The 19,927-nt window shown below is 56.0% G+C and overlaps 5 protein-coding genes across 5 annotated transcripts; 3 read left to right on the top strand and 2 right to left on the bottom strand.

Annotated features, from left to right (window-relative positions):
- Positions 1 to 323: 323 nt before the first annotated feature.
- On the bottom strand, positions 324 to 2,151 carry J7T54_001825 (uncharacterized protein; the record flags this gene model as incomplete). Its single annotated transcript, XM_051503863.1, has 3 exons — positions 324 to 1,302; positions 1,354 to 1,604; positions 1,663 to 2,151. The coding sequence occupies 3 exons, from the start codon at positions 2,149 to 2,151 to the stop codon at positions 324 to 326; spliced, it is 1,719 nt and encodes a 572-aa protein (XP_051364805.1).
- A 4,334-nt stretch (positions 2,152 to 6,485) lies between these two features.
- Positions 6,486 to 7,465, top strand: J7T54_001824 (uncharacterized protein; the record flags this gene model as incomplete). The annotated part of the gene is made up of 3 exons (XM_051503862.1): positions 6,486 to 6,815; positions 6,877 to 7,312; positions 7,365 to 7,465. The coding sequence occupies 3 exons, from the start codon at positions 6,486 to 6,488 to the stop codon at positions 7,463 to 7,465; spliced, it is 867 nt and encodes a 288-aa protein (XP_051364804.1).
- A 3,516-nt stretch (positions 7,466 to 10,981) lies between these two features.
- J7T54_001823 (uncharacterized protein) lies at positions 10,982 to 15,739 on the top strand (the record flags this gene model as incomplete). The annotated part of the gene is made up of 4 exons (XM_051503861.1): positions 10,982 to 11,178; positions 11,231 to 11,339; positions 11,400 to 14,273; positions 14,327 to 15,739. 4 exons carry the CDS (start codon positions 10,982 to 10,984, stop codon positions 15,737 to 15,739), a joined length of 4,593 nt encoding a protein of 1,530 aa, XP_051364803.1.
- Positions 15,740 to 16,683: 944 nt separating this feature from the next.
- Positions 16,684 to 17,467, top strand: J7T54_001822 (whi5 like domain protein; the record flags this gene model as incomplete). Its single annotated transcript, XM_051503860.1, has 3 exons — positions 16,684 to 16,881; positions 16,939 to 17,073; positions 17,144 to 17,467. 3 exons carry the CDS (start codon positions 16,684 to 16,686, stop codon positions 17,465 to 17,467), a joined length of 657 nt encoding a protein of 218 aa, XP_051364802.1.
- Positions 17,468 to 17,790: 323 nt separating this feature from the next.
- On the bottom strand, positions 17,791 to 19,356 carry J7T54_001821 (Aspartyl aminopeptidase-like protein; the record flags this gene model as incomplete). Its single annotated transcript, XM_051503859.1, has 2 exons — positions 17,791 to 19,232; positions 19,299 to 19,356. 2 exons carry the CDS (start codon positions 19,354 to 19,356, stop codon positions 17,791 to 17,793), a joined length of 1,500 nt encoding a protein of 499 aa, XP_051364801.1.
- Positions 19,357 to 19,927: the final 571 nt, after the last annotated feature.

Below are 19,927 nucleotides of genomic sequence, written 5' to 3'. Positions count from 1 at the left end.
GCAACAGTGCACAGTTGTCAGCCAAATGTCTCACTGATTCACTTCTTTCGTGTGAAAATGACATTTTGTGATCGCTAATTACTTGGCCCATTCCCTCGATCCGTGCGTACGCCTACCAAAAAAGCTCGCTCTTCCATCCCACTCGCCCCAAAGAGAAAACAACCAACTCATTCCCAGACGACTCTGAGATGTCTGCGCTGGGAGAAAACACGAGTATACTAAGCTCTTCAATCAACGAAAGTAGGTGTCCTAAGTTAAGTACCGAGTGGCGTTTTGTGCAGCGATGCGGGACGCGGTGACACGCTCCAGCATAGACTCGACTTTTATGCTGAGGTCGAGCTGGCCTCAAGGCTCTCAACCGAGTCCATCGACCGTCTGGCCTTGACGTACTTGGGCCATGTGTTGGTCAGCACAAGGTACTTGATGCTCATCTCGGCGTCATCAAAGACGTCCCCGTTAAACTCCTCAGGAATTTCGCCCCAGTAGCGGACACCGGCGACAGGGCTGGTCTCGGACGCGACCGCTTCAGGCGTGTTGATGGCTGTTTGCGAGCTGTTGGACCTGTCATCAGTCCTCCAGCCTGGGGTCTCAAACGGCGTCGCGGGGTCTGGTGACTGCACATCGCCATACACAATCCGCGCTGCGTTCTCGAAGATACCTGCCAGCTTCTTGAAGTCTGTGGACGACAGGTTGACCTGAAACTCAGCGCCCCGAGAGCTGACAAAGTCAATGTAGATGCGCAGGGCCTCCTCAAAGGAGGCACGGATGTCGACCTGCTGGGTTGGACTGGAGGGCACATTCTTTTCAGACATGACCGACATCTTACGGTCAATACCCTTGACGTCGTAGAACTTGAGCCTCCACTCGGCGATGCGGCGCAAGAAAGCAATATTCTCGCCGGAAAAGTCTCTGAGCGCAGAGAACATCTGCAGAGGTCCTGGGTTCTGGATGAGGGTGTGCTCCAGCGCATCCATGGTGAGCACCGAGTTGTTGGACGAGCTGGAAATGGAAGTGCCTTGCTTCCTGCGAGGCTTTTTCCACGACACATAGGACGAGCTATGGTCCGTCGAGATCGAACCGTCGGAGTTGCCCTTATTACGGGCCTCCCAGCGAGCAATGGACTCGAGGGTCTCCTGACGCAGACTCTGGTGCTTGATCACCTCCCAGCAGGGCAGAAAAATGGTAAAGATCTCCAGCAGCATGATCGATACAGCAATCCACTGAGGAGGAATCCAGTACTTGTTGATAGGTGCCATTCCGGGAACATATAGGCCGATAAGCCACATGGGGGTGGCGTGAAGACTAGAAGAGGGTCAACGACACGGTCGGTGCGACGCATACAGGTCAACGTACCCAGCAAGGCAGCAGCCAATGGTCTGAACCCTCCATCCAAGAGTATCGTGAAGACCACGAGCACGCCAGAGGATAATGGGGGCGACGATCCAAGCCCAGAAGCACTGCCAGAAGACCGAGGGCCACCATTCCCATCCAATGCTGGCGGCGGCCTTCTTCTCGGCTGGGGTGCCGTGGACCTCTGTACCAGGGATGCCGAAGGAATCGTGGAATTTGCGCGACACAAGGAACATGAAGAGAGTGAGGAACAGCTGCATCCCGTGTCAGCAAAGCCAAGAGCGCAGGTGGTGCGTCACCGCAAGAACATACCTGGAAACCCATGCCACTACATACGAGCGCGAGCATCTTGGTGGTGTAGTCAAGCGATCGCCACTTTTGGATGAGAGACTTTTTCTTGCTACTGGGTCGACGGTTGGAGGTCATGTCGTCCCCTATGAAGCGCTTTTGCATCTCGGCGACGTAGAGGAACCGTGAGTTGGAGGCGTGGAAGAGAGCGATACCGAAGGGTAGCCAGATACCCATAATCCAGAATTCGACACCCGGCGCCATCAAGGGCCCATAGATATACCCCAGCTGAACGCCAATCCAGTACATGTGGAGGAGGACGACGGCACCAAAGGAAAGGGATAGGCCACGGATACGCAGCATCGGCATGCGTCGGTTGAGGTGGAGGAATAGTATGCCTCCGATGAGGACCAGCGTCCAGAACACGGAGAGGCAGATGTAGAAGGTGCCGAGCCCATTGACTGACACGCTCGTGGGGAGCTCCCCGTCTTTGGTCCCGCGTGTCGCATGCATGATTGCTCTCGGTGTGCCGTGGTCCCTCGCGATCACATAGAAAGATTTACAGCTGGACCCGAGCTGGAGCGAAGCTAGGATCACTCGACCTTGTATAATATATCCAAAGCGGAGGAAGAAAGGAGAGGAGAAAGGAGCGTGTGGTGGTAAAGAGAGGTTTGTGACAGATTGTGGGCCAGCAAGACGAGGGACTGGAACAGGAGGAACCTTATATGAGCGACACGGCCACTGAAATGACGAATGGGAAGACAAAATCTCATCCGGAAATCGTGGATCTCAGACCGGCTGGGGTCAATTATGAGCACGGCAGACGTGGGCAGCGGCTGCGTACGTACGTACTCAGACTCTGACGCTTGCGAGATCAGCTCTGAATCTGGACTAATTCGTTGCCAGAGAGCCAAACGAGCCGGGGTTGCAGGAGGTGCGGCCTATGCCGATCTTCAAAATCGCCGTCCTTGCGTTGAGCTAAAAGGAACCGCCCACCCCAACCAGGCAAGGTCAGTCAAGCCAAGCCGGCAGAAGCAATTCGGGAGCCCACCCGTGCAGCTAAGGGCGCGGGCTGTCCCACTCAGATCCTGGACGACACTCGCTGCTGAGTCCAAGGTGGGTGTTGGTGGTGGTGACCTCTTCGACGTGATAGGCAGCAATCTCGCAAGTCTTTGATCAGAGCCCCCAAGTCAAAACCTGTTGTTTCCGGCCATCACTGCCACACGGCATTCAAGTGTCAATGGCGCCAGGTACACACAATAAGCACTAAACACGATATCTGTCAGTCTTCTACCGCTGCTCATGCAGCCAGATCACGAAGGGAAACATTTGCTCCTCATTTGTAGCATCTGCTCCGAGCGCAACACTGATCCGGTGCGCTTCAACAAGCCAAGTGGGGAGTCTTTCAACTGGGGCAAGTCGATGCCACTGGCTGCGCTACGCCCCTAATCATCCAGAGAAACATTTGCTGTCTTAACGGCAGCAAAATCTTGTCAGACACGCGAGCAGAGTGAAGACGCAAGTCGGTCCGTGGTGGGTTCGCTGACATGTCTGACCCCTCCAGTCTTATCTACCCTCACATGCTTGTCTGACTTTGCTTTTCCTAATCCATTGATTCTGCCTGGCAGAGGAACACATTGGCCGCAGTGACTGAGAATGCACAATAACGCAAAGGATAACATACCGTTACGTGCCTTGTAACTTAGCTGCGTACAAGTACTCCATCACCCTACGTCTGGTGGGCCAGAGGTCAATCGCGGCACGCCGGGAGCCCCAGCAAAGATCTTCCTGATCGCTTGGCTGCTGCGGCTACACAAGCTTGGCTCGCAAGCTACGCTCGGGATGTCGACTCCCCATTTTGCATCTCGCATATGAACTTGAGACGGGGGCCGGGGCAGATCACAGCAAATATCGGATACCTTGTAAGCATCTGTCCACCGCGATGCTACTCTCCAGGCGACGCTCTCCCGATACCCACCAGCGCGGCTCGTGGCGATCGATCAATCAAATTGACATCTCTCGCCCTGCAAATCACGGACAGATCTGATCACAAATCGGTGCTGGGGTCCCAACCGTTGCGCGGGACGGGTATGGACCATGGCAGAATCCCAGGAGTCAGGAGTCCAGGAGTGGTTGGCTCGTTGGTCAATTGTTACCGCCATCGCATCGAAAGATGAGGGGCGAGGGACTGGGAGAAGAGGCTGCCTTGCGCTGCCTCCGCTCGTTCGGCGTTAGTGGTGATGCATCGCGGGGGATGGTGGTGGAGGAATGTGATGACGAGAGAAAGTGGCTCACGGTTCACCTCGCGATACTATCCCCGCCTCGCTCTCACACATGAACGACGCAGCCTGTCTCACAAGCAACTGGGGATGATGCATGATAGCTCCCGTCGAGGCCTGAGCGTGCATTGCGCAGACATCCGTCCAGCAACCACCACAGAACGCCATGACATGCTTCTTCCAACGGCTGCGCGATGCAACAGCTTGACTCCGCTCGACATCAAAGATAGCTCAACCACGCACTTGCACAAGAAACTTCGCTTCACCTCGAACAAGAAGTGAGTCGAATTGTTAACCGTTGCGGAGGCACCCCTTAGCTTCCGCGCCTGCTGAGAGACGGCGTCGAGTAAGCCACATCTCGGCGTATCCCCGATTCCCTAGCCGCCCCGACCCTTGCATCGCCGGTCTGGAGGCTGGCGTGGGCTGAGTGCCGATCCTCATCAACCCCGGTGATTGAATGCGCAATTTGCACCAAGCAGCTCAAGGCCCCAAGGGTCGAGCGATGCTCTTCGGATTCGACATAAGAAAACCTAGTCAGTCTATCCGTAATTGATAAGGACAGCACGGAGTGATCAAGTGCCGAATCTATTTGATGCCCACTCAGGTACCAGGGATCAAAGAGCGCGACCGTAAACTAGTAGAGAGAGTGAAGCTGTAGAGCGTTGCGCTGGAGAACAACGTGGAGGCGTTCCTGCGGCTTGTCACGTAGACAGACGCCAGGAGCTATTGGTCAACGAGCAGAGCAGAAGCGACAGCGCTGCTGGGGAACCTCCATGACCGTCCGCCAATAACTCATTCCAAATCCCTTGCCCTCATCACCCCGCTGCCGCTGTTGCTTGTCGGTTTGATGAATGGAGCAACGCACGAAGCGACTGTCTTGGTGCAGGTCTGCATGCGAGTGTCCAACAAGAGGACACGGGCTACGGACAGTATTGCGCGTCATGCCACGCCAAGATAACCCGTTACCATCTTCATCAAGGGGAATCTGACCCTTGTGATCGACAGGGCGGCTGGGGAGAAAAAATATACGCAAGGGCTAGATGAAGCTGCCTTCACGCGTGCGCGGCATCGTGGCGAGTCCCAGCTCGCAGGAGTATTATCCTCCTCCACAAGACTTTGACACGAGAATCTGACGCAATTTATCCTTCAAGCTGCACAGCAAATGAATAGAAGATTGCTGAGCTTGAATCCAGCTTTGCGGCCTGTTGATCTTCTGACTTCGTGCCAGCCCGGTTGGCGATATTTTCAACACTGGGCACTGTACCAGACAACGACCCAATGGTGCTGCCTGGAGATATTGAATCAGGTAGCTCAACCTACGAAGTCGTTGTGCGACACTGCGCATGATTTGCCCTATGATCCTCAGACCAGGCTGAACTTTGATGAACAGCGAGCGCGAGTATTTCGCTATCCTTTCTGAGCATGATGGGCGTGCTCATCCACACGTTGGTCTCTGACTCTCTGAACACAAGCGTCATGCATAACGGCTTGCACTATGTATTGCCTGTGGTTTCATCCTGCCGCAAATGCCCAAAATTGCGATACAAATCCAACGAGTTGTCTCACACGTGCTGTGAACTTGGCAGTTGTGCCGTCTCGAAGCATCCGTCCGCGGTGTGGTAGCATTCCCGACACAGGCTATGTACGACGCAAGATGATACACCCCCGTCACTTGACGCACAACAATGAACCTTGATCGCCTCCAATCCTTTCCGAAAGGGATCTTCCCAGAAAGGGTCACATCCATGAGTAGGGAGGCAATGAGCCAACTCAACAGGAAAAGCCCCAAGAAGCTGCCTAGTATTGAGTGTCACCTCAGAACACAGCGGCCAGCCGGATTTGCTGGAATAATGGGGCATTGCCGGCAATCACTGTCGGTCGTTGTCGTCCGTCCGATTTCCTGCTGTGAGATGACTCTGGAGTCCTCGCATTTTCAGGTCGAAAACCCCAGTGATCTTTGTTCCAGCACATAGGTTTCGATTGCGTGTTGGAGATGATACTCGACTCGCAACAGCACGGTCGAGATTTACTTCGCCATTTGACTGCAATCAGTCTCACAGGTTAGCTCATGTTCAGTTTCTCATTACAAATATGGATATGGGCTTGTGTGCATCCATCATCTTGCCACAAGACTGGCTCGCGAGATCAGGTCGTAGGTTATCGACACTCAAATGCGTACAGGTGATGCCAGTGTTCGCTGTGCAGGGTTGGCAGAAACGAGGATTGAGGGCACTCATTTCTTAGTGTCCTCACTGATCAGGGGCGAGGCAGCCAGCCATGCAGCGTCCAGCTGCAGGTACCTTCCGGTTGCCCAATTGACGGACGAGCGCAGCAAGGTCTCCACCACTGAATCAATTGAGCGAGCTCGCGGTGTCGGTTTGCGACGAGACTGATCACAGCGAAACTATGCCTTTGCCAGCCACGGCATCTGCCTCATGTAACTGCATCAATTCGATCTCAGTGCCAGCACTGTAGCCTCACGCGGGTCAAGATCGATAACTTACGCCAAATCCGCCCGTTTCGCATCACCTGAGCCCTTCAGTTGATCAAAACCCGACAGTCAGCGCGATGGCCCGAAACGAGGAAACAGGTGGGACTGTGCCCGAGGACACGCCCCAGGCTGACGATGTCGACATGGGGGAGGGCGCCGAAGCAGCGGATGCGACCGCTGAGGTTGCTGAGGTGGAGGCCACTGGCGATCACACGGAACTCCCCTTTGCTGGAGAGGAGACCATCGCACACCCTCGGACGACCTTTATCAGCTATTTGATGAGCTCGGTTATCAGGCTTGTCGTTGGCCCTCCGGACTCCCTATCCAGCTTGACAGCTCATCAGACGCTCCTGACACAGAGCCCTTACTTCGCCGAGGTGTGCAAGAACTTTGTGGACGATGGCAGCGTGCGTATCATATCACTCCCCCGTATCAGCTTTGCAGATCGGAAGAGTTGACCCTCAGTAGCCCCGTCAAATCGAGCTTCCGGACGAGAACATTGAGGCTGTCGGCAGCTTCCTCGAATTCCTCTACACGGGCGAATACTTCCCCAAAAAGGTACCCGGCACGCGCAAGCTCGATACCGATCCTGCTGCCCCGAGCGTTGATGACACGGGCGACCAGCTGCTCAAGCATGCCCGCATATACACACTTGCTGAGAAGTATGGTGTCACCGGCCTCAAGACGCTCGCGAGCTCCAAGATCCACTGCGTCAACTCGACTGCCAGGGGCGAGATTGCCTATGCTCGCTACGTGTACCAGCACACCCGCAAGGACGACACGACGGTGCGCGCGCCGATTGCGAGCTTCTGGGCGACAAGGTCGCATACCCTACGGTCCGAGGCCGAGACCGAGTTCAAGGCGTTGTGCTTGGAGTTCCCCGAATTCGGTTACGATGTTCTCAGTACGTTCAGATATGCACCTCGGGTGTGGCGCGACATGCTAACAAGCTACAGCGCGTGTGCTCGACGACAAGCTCAAGCGGGAGCGTAGCGACAAGATGCACCCTTCGACTGGCAGCGGCCGCAAGCGTCCCCGCCACAGTACTGGCGCATGAGCCGCCGGGATCAAGGATTGACGATGCGAGACGATCGTTTCTGCGAGCTATTACCGCGACTGGGCATCTTGCCATTGGAGAGACGTACTACCAGAGCGTTATATATTCACTTTTAATATTAATCAACGGGATGCATGGAGCTATGCCGGGTCGGAGCGCAATGCAGACGGGAAGTTATCAATGGGTCAGCGTGGCTACTAGTTGACAGAGCGTAAAAGATGCCGAAATACAAACATCAGTCGGTGGGACAGATGCCGCAACGTGGATTGCCGTCTGTAATTCTCTCTGATTCCGGAGCTGAGCGACTTGGGTGCGTACGTGACGATATAAGTACACCGATGGATGCGCACGAAGGGATGAGCAATCGGTGCTGGACTGCATTGTAGCATCGAGCCAAGAAGTAGACAATGTCATTGGGAGTATTGTATCCACCCAGTTCCATGTAAATCTATCATCCCGGGTGGCTACATTGGCTACGTCCTTTGCTCACGCTCTGCAGGTTGTCAAACTGAACAACGAGTTAGCCGAGGGGCGTGACTCGAAGGCAGCCACCACACCAGATACGGAGGCCGATCGGTCGATTAAGGTAGCCCGATTACAACATCCTCGGTGGCCATCGACAAGGCTCGTTTGGGACAATGGATGCCAGCGTAGGGTAACCATACGCAAACCTCGAGGTCCGCCAGGTAAGGTTAGTGCTACTGCGTAGTTTCAATCGGTCTGTTGATCTTTCTCGGGCATGAGAAGCAAAATAACATCACTCTGTACACAACTTGGGGCAGATTCGGCCCTCTTCGTTAGGGCGGAGCTTGCGCTGCAGTTTGCACACACCGAATGAGGGCACAGCTGCAGCCACGTGGCGCTTGTGGACGATCAAGGAGAGCTGAGTGCTAATGTCGCAGGCGATTATCATTGGAAGATATCGCGTCTGTTGTTCGTGTCGACCAGGCGAGAAACGATTGATGAGTCTATCATCTTGATTGCGACAGCGGGAGCAATGTTTTGGATTCTGGAGGTGATTCGTGACTGGAGGCGCACTAGCATAATTGAGGGCGATCAGCGCACGTGAGGCGGCCTGCGTTTTGTGGGCACAGAAACGGGGGCTCCCGCAATGGTCCCAGACTGACAGCCTGACAGGGGTGCCACTGCCAGAGCGCTAACGTGGCACAGGGCATCTGTTGAAACAACATCAACTCCAGTCCCTTTGAATCGTGGCCCTCGAGTTGAAGGGTGTTAAGCAGTCTGGGTAAGCCGGCGTAACTGCTGCTCTGCGCAGACCGACAGGCAACTCCAGTTTCCCCCTCCACGAAATACAGGATGTGCACGACTGCTCATCAGCTGCACAGGTCTGGGTGTTCACGGGCCGTTGGTTGATCGACGTGGCCACCGGCTGACACCACATCGCCAGCCACAGCCCACCTAGTACGTACCGAATTTAGCCCACAACCACCGCGCCGTGCCTCTCGACACTTGGGCTAATACTAACCTAAGGTCTCGAAAGGTAGGACAATTCTAGTCGGTAAATACCAGGGGACAGCAAAGAAACAGAGAGCTCGCCGTCAGTAAGAGGTGTGATTTTCAGCGACCCACTTGTTCATTGCCATTGCACCGACTGGCCAGCCTTTGATAACGGCAATCTGAATGCGCTTTACAAATCAACGAGGTGCACCGGCTGGGCGCTGCGGAAGGACGCAGAAGGACTCTGATGAAGTAAGTGTCAAGTAGGCATTTAAACAGAAATCGACGCACACACGTTGAGAATGGCATTTTCTTATGAGATATGTCGCCTTCATATTCCTTTCGTGATTAATAACAACCAGCGACACCTTCTCGAAGATGAACCGTGGTGAAATGGCATCCCTGCTCTGGGCGCGCAGATGTAATCCCGCTGCCCCACACCCGCAACATGATGATCATGCTACCCGCCTTGCTCGGTATCCCTTGCTGCTTCAATATTGCTCCTGCCTCCAGTCGCCGGGAACTTGGGAATAAGATTGCGATTGTCATTTCGAATGGTGGTTCGACTTCAACCTTCGCATCGCTCTCATGCATGCGAATTGAGGCCGTACAAGTTACTTGTGTCGTTTCTAGATGGCAAGTCCAGATCGTACGTGTAGGTACATAGCTGTTGGGCTAGGGTGCCGTAGGACCTTGGACCCCTTCTAAGGACCAGGTAAGGCAGTCCAGGGTCATTACCGGTGATGGCTGCTTGGCCCCAACCAACGCGAGTTGCTGGCACATCATGAGCGTGCGAGAAAGCAGCAAGCATGCCTGCCCTTCGCTTCGCCTTCACTTCTCTCGGCGAGGTTGAAGTACGTAGTAGCTTTGCGCGGTGCGATTTTCCGAGGCAATGCTTGGCTGAAGTATCGCCACAGACATTCATTCAGTCAATTGGCATGGCAGGGGTTGTGACGGCGGCGGCACCTGTAGCGTCGACCAGTAGCGGCATCGCTGCCTTGCTTAGCGTCGTGGCCGCTGCAGCATCGGGTGTCAAGGACTCAAAGGTAGGAGCTGTGTGGCTTGGCCACTGTGTGCAGTCTGTGGCTGATCCCTGCCCGTCTCCAGTGCATTCTGAGTTTATTAGCCAATCCAGCCCAGACCTAAGGTAGCCAACGCCAGTCGCCTCGCTGCCTGCCTAGCTGGCTGCTCCGCCCAGTTCTTCCCTCTCCCTCTCTTCCTCAGCTCCCGCCCATCGTGGACGTTGTTTGACGAACGTCGTTTTGGTTTTTGGGCCAGTTTTGAAAAACGATACATATCTGGCTACGGTGACGGCCTGATCACGACGCGATTCACTCGTCTTGGTGTTCCATTCTCAACGCTCGATTCACTTGCTTTTGCGACGCGTATTTATTCACGATTGTCCTCCGCCAGAGGACGCCCGCCGTGCCCACTCCACCTACCGCCCAACTCCTCCAATTTCCAGATCACCACCATCGAGTCTGCTCGACCCTTCGACGAACAACCACTACTTCTCATTGCGCCTTGGATCATTCGAACAAAGGAAACTTTTTGCTCAAAACTATTCATCGCTGCTCGCACCCTCTGTCTGGTTCAGGACACGATCCTTGGCGTTGCTGGCACCCTCTCGACACCACACCCGAGTGAACATCACGATCCCCGATTTGTGACGCTACGGAATTTCTACACCGAATTCTCCCTCGCACGCTCTATTGCGTCGATTAACTCGACCGAAACGACCGGCGCCAGTGTCTTTGACAAACGCGAACACGAACTTTCTACATTGTTTCGACCGACCGACCGATCAAGCAGCCTGTCAGCCACCCCCTTGGAATCCGGCAACGCTGCACCGTTCGGTGCTGTCTGATGGGGGATAGTGGCACCCTTGTCGTAGTTGCCATCGCGCTGCGAAGTTGACGATTCCAATCGCTCGTCTCACTGGCTCCTTCGGTCTCTGCCATTGCGCCACCCTCATTTTGGCTTTACATGGAGACCAAGCCTCGTCTCACACGACCAGGGATTTAGTACAGAAGCTGCACACAACTCGACGCCAATATCATGGCTGCCAATATGGCCCAAATGGGCGGCGGCCAGGCCCAGATGATGCCTCAGCATCAAGGCATGCCGCAGGGAGCCAACCCCCAGCTCACAGCGTACCTTGTCAATCAAGTCAAGAACACACCCATCCCCCCGAACGGGATCACCTGGCAGAGCACACTTATGCATCAGGAGCGCGTCAACAAGCTACTGCAGCTGTAGGTCTTGCTTGCTTTCCCCCTCCTCACTCACAGGAACTGACTTGGGCAGTGTCACACAACTCAACATGGCAGGTGGAGGAAACATACAAGGAACAGCGCGCATCGTCGAGCAGTCACTTGCGTTTGAGCGTTCGTTGTATAACGGTTCCCAATCAAAGGTGAGCCATGTCAACTGACATAGCCTTTGAACGAACATCTGGCTAACAACAGGGCAAAAGGAACATTACATGAATCAGTTTGACACCAAGCTCGCAGAACTTCTTGCCCGGCGGCAAGCCAATGCGCCCAATCTTCAAAATCACCTGAACAACCAAGCGGCAGCACAGGCGCAACAGCAGCAGGCACAGGCTATGATGAACATGCACCCGCAACAAATGGGGCGCGGCATGAGCCAGCAGGGACTTCAGCAAATGCAACGACAGATGCAAATGCCGAACATGCCACCACAACAGCAGCAGCAATTCCGGCCGCAGCAACAACAGCCACAATTTTCACAGCAGCAGCAGCAACAGCAGCTTAATGCACAACAACAGCAGCAATTGCATGCCCAGCAAATGGCCATGAATGCAGGGAACCAGGCTGGACGAGGAATGGCCCAGAATCAGCCAATGATGAACCAAGCCTTGCGGCAGCCCCAGGGTTCGTTGAACATGAGCGCCCTCGCAGAAATTCAGAAACTGGGCAACGCCGACAAGCACAAAGTGAGCCAGGTTGCCACGAACCTCTTCAAGAACGCATCAGAGGAGCAGAAGGCACATGCAAGGAATCAAATGCGGCAGATTATGAGCCCCGCTCAGTTGCAAGACCTTCAAGCCCAAGGTCGGGACCCTGCCACATATTTCTTCCAGCAACAGGCTTTTTTCCACCTGAAGGCAAATGCTGCTCGTAGTCAGCAGCAGCAACAGCCCCCGGTTCAGCAGCAGGGCTTCCCTGCACCAGGCGGACAGCAGCAGCCAACGCCAAATCCTCAGGCTGCGATGATGCAGCAACAGCGCAGCCAACAGAATCCCCAGCAACTCCAGCCACAGCAACAAAGGCAGAACCTGGCGGGCATAGGCTCCCAGGACACCAACGACTTTTCGCAGTTCCCAAATAACCTTCAGAATATCCATAACCAGCAACTGAACGGATTGATGGCCGAAAATGCCGGGCAAATGGTTGTTCCTGCCAGTGGTCGACCGAACACAGCCACTTCTCAGCCCATGGCACAGAGTATGTCGAGCCAAAATCAGAATCAGAATCCCAATAGGACTCCCAGGCAAAACCCCACGCAGCCGACGCCTCAAGGGCACGCCATTGCGAACCCTCATCAGATGAGTACTGTGCAACAATCTCAGGCTCAATTGCAAGCGCAGCACTTGAAGCAGATGCAAGGACAGCAGAACATGATGCAGGGCACCCAACAAAGCCCACCTATGGGTACCTTGAACACGCCAGTCGCGCGCCCCGCCAATATGTCAGCCCAGCCCTCAACGTCTCCTTTCGGGGACCAAAGGTTCAACGCGCCTGGCTTCCAAGGGACCAACCAGCAGATGGTGAATATGTTCCTGGCTAACATTCCTGCACACGAGAGGTCGAGAGTGCAGGCCATGCCTCAGCAAGAAATGCAGAACCTGATCAGCCGGTGGTTCGCAACTCGACAAGCACAAGGCCAACAGATGGCCAACCGGGCGCCAGGGATGGCCCAGAACAGCGTCAATATGGCTGGCCCGCCGCCGCCGCAGCAACAGCAGCAGCAGAATCCGACTGGACAATCCATGGGGCAAGGCATTGGGAACAACCCCATGACGCGAACACCTGGGAACAACCATATGCATCCGCAGGCGCAGCAGATGATGGATAATATGGATATGCCACCTAATGTGATTAGCCACATGCCCGGTTTGCCTCCCGAGATCAAGAAGTGGAAGGATCTCAAAGTCTGGCTCCAGCGGAACAACCAGCTCCCGCCGAATGTCCGCGAAAACTTGGGAAATTGGCAGCACAGGCAATTTTCAGCTCTCATGCAGAAGCAGCGGGAAATGCGGGCACAGCAGCAGGCGCAGGCGCAGGCACAGGTGCAGGCACCTCAACAGCCCCAGCAGCCTGCTGCTCAGATGCAGCCGCAGCCCGGCCTTCAGCAGCGGCAACAACAGCAGATGCAGCAGGCGGCACCAAACCCTTCTGTGGCTGGCATGCCGGGCTTTGGCGGACCAATGCAACAGCCGAACCCTCAGATGCAGGTCCCGCCACAAATCCAACAGGTCACTGATCAGGAGATTCGACAGGTCAGGGAGTCAAGGCCACAAGCCGCGAACGCCACCGAGCAGCAGCTCAGGTCGTTCATACTGCGCGTCAAGCTTGACAATTGGCACAAGCAACAGCTCCAGGCACAGGCAACTGCGCGCCAGAAAATGGGACAAATGGGTGGCTTCGCCCAGCCAAGCGGGAGGACAACGCCTGGTGGGCAAGCCCAAACCGCGAACCAGAACCAGACGCCGTCGCAGGTAAACGGGCAGCAGCAGCAGCAGCAGCAGCAAGGTATGCAGCGAGCCAATGTCCCCGGTTCCCAAGGGCCGCCGACAATGGGACAGCAGCAGCCCCAAGTGCAAGAGCAGAAGCCTCCGCCAACCAATAGTCGATCCAAGAAACAGCAGAACCAAACAACGCCATCTCCCGCCCAAGGTGGCAAGAATCTGAAGCGCTCCATGGCAGACATGGGCGGAGATGTCGACGTGGCCAACGTGGCAGGCCCGCAACAGCGCAAGAGCTCGCAATCGCAAGGTACCAAGGGTCCGAATGCGGCCATGCCCACTAGCGAAGACCCGGCGCAGGCAGCGCAGGGTCAGGCAAGACCTGGACCAAGTCAGGCCCAGCAAGCCCAGACTGCTGACTTCCTTCGCCTCAAGAGTATTGGTGCGGAGGAGCAGCGCAACGATAAGCAAAGCACTGCCGACCCAGTCCATATGAGCCCGGGAGAGTATGAGCAAACCCTGCACAAGCTTCGCCGCATATCGTTTGATATGAACAAGATTGGTCAGGGACTAGCCAAGTGGTACGGGCTCGCTGATCCAAATGACCGGGACCGTCTTGCGAGGCTTTTTTTCCGATCGGTAAGATGCGTCCGCATGTGCTTGTGAGCAGCACTAAGCTAACACGTGCCCAGCGAAATCGCATTGTGAAGCAGTTTGTTGATGGTTCAGCTGCGACGCAACCGCAGCCAGTTTTCAGTATCACGCAGGCCGATGTTGACCAGTTTCGGTCCACACTTGAATCCATGGCCAAAGACATCACCAAACACGTGCAACAGAAGGCCAAGACCCAGCAAGGTCAGCAGCCTGGGTACCAGGCTCAGGATGGCGTAAACGCACAGCGCCTGTTGATGGCGCAAAAGGCGCAGCAAACAGCTCAGGCGTCGCAGCCGCCAGCAGGACAGCAGGCTCCTCCAGTCCCACTCAACGCTGCCAACTTGGAGAAGAATGCGCAAGCCCTCAAGAGCCAGAAGGCGGCCAGTAAGAACAACAACAAGCCTCCTACGGCACCCACGACTGCGCAGCCTCCATTCTCGCTGCATGCTTCTTCTTCTCCGCACGGCAACCCTAGCTACATTGGCAAGCCCAAGGACATCAATCTGCAGCTGCCACCTGCGAGGAAAAAGGCCAAGATCGACAAAGTGGCTGGCCCAGGGGCGCAGGGAGCGACGCCGTCCCCCAAGACGACAATGAGGACTCCCCCTGTTCCTCAGCCAGCGATACCACAGCAACCTCCTCGCCCCGTGCTCACATGCAAAGACGACGAGTGCCAGGGTTCGCTTGCCACGTTTGACAGTGAGCAGACCCTGCAGCAACACATTGAGAACGAGCACCTCAAGCCCCGCCAAGATCCTCTCAGGTTCTTCTCTGAGAACTTGGCGTTGGCCCTGGGCCTGGACCCTACGGGCGTGAGCAAGAAGGACGCGAAGCAGCCGTCGGCGATGGCGACGATGAGCCGGACCGCGTCCAGACAAGCAGCAACGCCGGCGTATCTTGGGACGCCCAAGTCTATGGATGGCAGCGCCATGAAACGGTCGGCGAGTTCTCAAAGCAAAGTGGACATGAAACCGCTCGGCCCCGCCGCTCGGTCAGCGCCTGCGTCACCCGAAGCGTGGACGAAGGCGTGCTATGACAACCAGGGCGTTTTGACCCAGCTCGGCATACCCGAAGGCATCAGCAGTGTCTTTAAGAACGTGGCTTACATGCGATACCTGGTGACGCCAAAGGAGACCCCCGACTCGACGAAGGGTGGCAGCGAACCCAGCTCGGACGCGCTCGACGTCAAGGTCGACTACGATGGTCCTGATGTCAAGTGGTTCAGTTTCGAGGAGGTGGATGCGAATAATCTGCTCGGGGGTGAGGACGACTTCAGCGCGGCACTGTCAGCCGACGTCGACGCGGGTGCCCCGGCTCTCAGCCTGGACCCGACGCTGCTCGACAACGCACCACCCATGGACGTGGTGGACTGGGACAATGACTTCTCGAAGCCCTTCCAGTGGGACACTTCGCAGTACTCGTTTCCCGATTTCGTTGGGGCCGCGAGTTAACTGCGTGACTTGAAGACAGCTTGTACTTTTCTCAATGTTGTTGGAGGATTTAAGTCATCAATCACAGTACGGAGAATTAGGGGTGGGGGAGTGGGGGCATACATACATACATGGATGGCAAGCGAAAATAGGAGGGGACAACGGAAAAGGATAATCATGGGTTTCGCAAGGCGCACGGGCTGTTTTGTGCTCCGGCAACCGGTTGGACAATGGGGAGCGCGATGATGGCGGACGACCTCCTCTATTCTTTCTGCATACGGCGTTATGTCTCTCGAGCGTTGGTTTTTCGTCATTTGTGGTCTGGTAGTATATTGTCCTGATGATGGTGGCGCGAGTGTTGATACCCAAGGATCGGACCAGGAAAGCCAGGTTAATGAAATGACATGTCACTCTGCTTTCTGAAGATTGCCATGTCGTGCCTCTCCAAATGTAATCATGTGCTATCTTTTGACAGATACTGACACGGTAGATCGGTCACTTGTCGTTCGCCTGGGAAGTTGGTTCTCGTATTATTGGTGATGCCGTGATAGAGGATCACAACCCCACATATCCGGCACCCATCCATACAGCACGCACCATCGCGCGCGGGCGCTAGAACCCTATTAGTTTAGCGTACCCGTCGACACGTCTCCACGGTCGCGTCTGCTTGTTAGGACTAGTCCCGAAGCGGCAATAAGTCAATATGCACGTCGCCGGGGTACAGCGCCTCTGGCATGGGTGGTGTGTCGCGTCTGTCCATCGGCCGGCCCACGAGGTACTTACCTGCGTCTGGACGTGGGGACCACGACTGGACATATGTACCATACTACACCTTTCCAACCTCTTTTAAATACGTGCAACGCGTCTAATTCACTTCATCGCTTCACTCTCCACGATCTCTACCTTTGTGTTACGTATATCGCATTGCACACGCTGCGCAGGAAACACCTCCCAACACGAACCTAATGGATCATCAGCCCGCCAAACGTCGCGTCCTCGGCGCTCTCAACCCCAACGCGAACCTCTCCCCACGACCCAGTCCTCTCTCCAAGTCAATATTCCCCTCTTCGACAACCGCGTCGCCTGTCAAAGCCAAGAGTCCTCTGAAGAGGAGCATTGCCACTGTCGCCGGGGATAGCACCCCCAAGCGGGCACGCGTAGAAGTACGTTCGTCCGTTGACGAGATGCTACTGGAGAAGAGACAGCGCTGACATGCACAGAATGACACGACAACCGGGTCAAGGACCGGCACGCCCGACGAGAGCAGCCTCTTTGACGAGGAAGTGACGTGGGTCAGCAGCACGACGCCGGGAGCCAGCCCCACCAGGACATTGACCCGTGAGCAGGCGCGCGAGGTATGCTCCTCTTGTCCTCGCATAGAGTGAACAAGCAGAATAGATTGGCTAACAGTATTTTCCCTTTTAGCGAGCGGAGATTCTGCGATTACGTCTTGGATTGGCCAGCTATAAAGTGCGGACAGGGCAGACGAACGTTCCGCTGGAGGACCTTGTGCAGAAGCCGCTGCCCAGAGACGCCGTAGCAGACGAGAAGACGGCCCAAGAAGTCACAAAAGAAACCGACGAGCAGAATGAAGACAAGGAGGAGGAGCAGGCCGTGTTGCCACCCCTGCCAGAGGTTCTGGAGGATGTGGTACCCGTGGTCGGCGACGAGGATGCAAGGAGGAGGCGGTTACAGGGCGAGGCGATGAATGGGCTTCTGAGCCTTGCCCGCTCAGGTTCTGATGACTGATTGACTCTTTTTTTTGGTTTATTTTTCCTCGTCATGGCGCGATAGAGGACGGCAAGGGGGGACACATGGTTGGCGTTTGAATCATTGTTGTCTGGAAGGGTGGATACGTACACAACATCATGGGAAGCTATACTGCAATGGGCGTTATTTTGAGAGTCAAGAAAAAAGGCGGCATCATTCATCGTTGTTACATTGATTCTTTTTGAATTTCCACTTTGGTACCTGTCTAACCACAATCTCACCACACATCCTCACGCCTCGCTGTGCTCTTTGAAACACACAATATTGGTATACACAGGCCATCATCCACCCATAAAGCCCACTCAGTCGACCAGGATCCGGGGCTCGAGGGTACCATAGTTCTGGAAGAAATCGGCAAACAGGCGCACCGCGTAGCCGACGTCCTCCGTGCCGCCGGTCTCGCGGATACTGTGCATGCTGAGCTGCGGGTTGCCGAGATCGAGGGTGCGCATACCGAGCGCGGCGGCGAGGCCGGGCCCAATGGTGCTGCCGCAGGGCGAGTCGTTGCGGACGACAAAGAGCTGGAGGGGCACGCCGGCCGAGCGGGCGCACTCCTGGAGGAGGACGATGCCGGGGGAGTTGGTGGCGTAGCGCTGGTTGGCGTTGATCTTGAGGACGGTGCCAGCGTTCATGGCCGGGCTGTGCGAGGGCTCGTACTTTTCGGCGTAGTTGGGGTGCACCGAGTGGGCCATGTCGGCGGAGATGAGGAATGAGCGGGAGCACGTCTGCTCGTAGGCGGTGGCGTCGTCGCCCTCGTGCCCGACGTTTTCGTAGCTCTGGTCGCTGTTGGCGTCGCGGTTGCCGGGCAGCACGGAGAGACGGCGGATGACGGCGGGCATGAGGTTGGAGTGCGCGCCCTGGGCGGATTGCGAGCCAATCTCCTCGTGGTCGAAGCAGACGGTCAGGCGGATCGTCGTGTCGTTGTCGAGGGCTGCGTCGTCCTTGACCGAGGCGATGAGGCCCTCGACGGAGCAGTAGGTCATGCCGAGGTTGTCGAGGCGGGGGGAGAAGACGAACTCGTCGTTGAAGCCGCCAATGCAGGATTTCTGGACGTCGTACAGCACGAGCTCAAAGTCGACAATGGCGGCCACGTCAATGTCGAGCTCGGAGGCAATCGTGTCCAGCACCTGGGGGTGATGGCGCTCCTTCATGTCGGACAGGGGCGTGAACTCGGGGTCCTCGTCCTCGTCCTCCTTCTTTTCCTTCTCCTGTGCCGCCTTGTCCGCCGAGTTGCCGGCGCCCTTGTTGAGCTCCTTGGCGGCCAGGCCTGCAATGGGAAACAGCTCCTTCTCCTTGTTCGGGTCAAAGTTGGACTGCCTGTGGAGGTGGATGGCCAATGTGGGGATGCGAAGGAGAGGCTTGTCGACCTTGACCAGCTTCTGCACAAAGTTGTCACCGTCGCGGACGAGGACGCGACCGGCTAGACTCAGGTCGCGGTCGAACCAAGAGTGCCAGATGCCGCCGCCATAGGTCTCGACGCCGATCTGGAGGAAGCCAGAGCTGTTCTTCTTGGAGACGGGCTTGACGCGCAGGCAGGGCGAGTCGGTGTGGGCGCCGACAATGGCGACGGCGTTGCCGGGGCGCCACTTGCGGCCGATGGTGAAGGCGACAATGGAGGAGCCGTTGCGTGTGAGGTAGTACTTGCCGCCCGGGCGTAGCGTCGATGCCCAGGAGTCGCGCTCGCGGATCAGTTGGAAGCCGGCCTTTTCGAAGCGCTTGGCGGCCGACTGGACGGCGTGGAAGGCTGCACGTCAGGAGTCAGTCAGCGGGTGAGCAACGGGTGATCGGTGGGCGCAATGGGACTGCCTACGAGTGGGCGACGCATTGACAAAGTCGACAAAGTCGAGCGCGGTCGGGTTGGGAGCCATGACGGCGGTTGAGGTGGAGAAGGTTGCCACAGGGAGTCTCGAGACACGGAGGGAGACAATGGATGCTCTGGAGATGATGCGAGCCGATGAGAAGCGAGGAGATGGAATCATGGAGGGGGCCAGAGAGAGTTCACGACGTCTGTGCAGGCAAATGGCGGGGAAGGACTGGGTTGGAGGCTGGATGTGGAGGACGAGCGGACTGGAGGGTGGCAGCGGCTGAAGCCTCCAGCCTCGGAGGCCTTGGCACGGCAACGGACTGGGATCTATCAGTGACCCCCTGGACACATCTGATAACTTGCAGAATGACCGATCTTTACTGCTTTGGTATTTTTTATAAAGTTAGTCACCTCTCATTCACCACGCGATGGGTGACGGGTCAAAGACACCACCCCTGCGTAGTGCTCATATCAGATCTGAAGGGACGTTCTGTTCATGTCGGCCAGCTGGCAGTGTATGTATCGACCCTCTATGGAGTGTTCTACACCAGCCGTCTATATCCGTATTTTATATCCCAAGGCATTTACCAAATGCTACCGAGACAAAGGAAAGGGAAGCAATTTGTAGAACGCCA

The sequence above is a fragment of the Emericellopsis cladophorae genome (assembly GCF_022114955.1).
Source record: "Emericellopsis cladophorae strain MUM 19.33 chromosome Unknown NODE_6_length_900724_cov_123_231613, whole genome shotgun sequence".
NCBI classification, from domain to species: domain Eukaryota; kingdom Fungi; phylum Ascomycota; class Sordariomycetes; order Hypocreales; family Bionectriaceae; genus Emericellopsis; species Emericellopsis cladophorae.
This window is presented reverse-complemented; position numbering and strand designations above follow the sequence as displayed.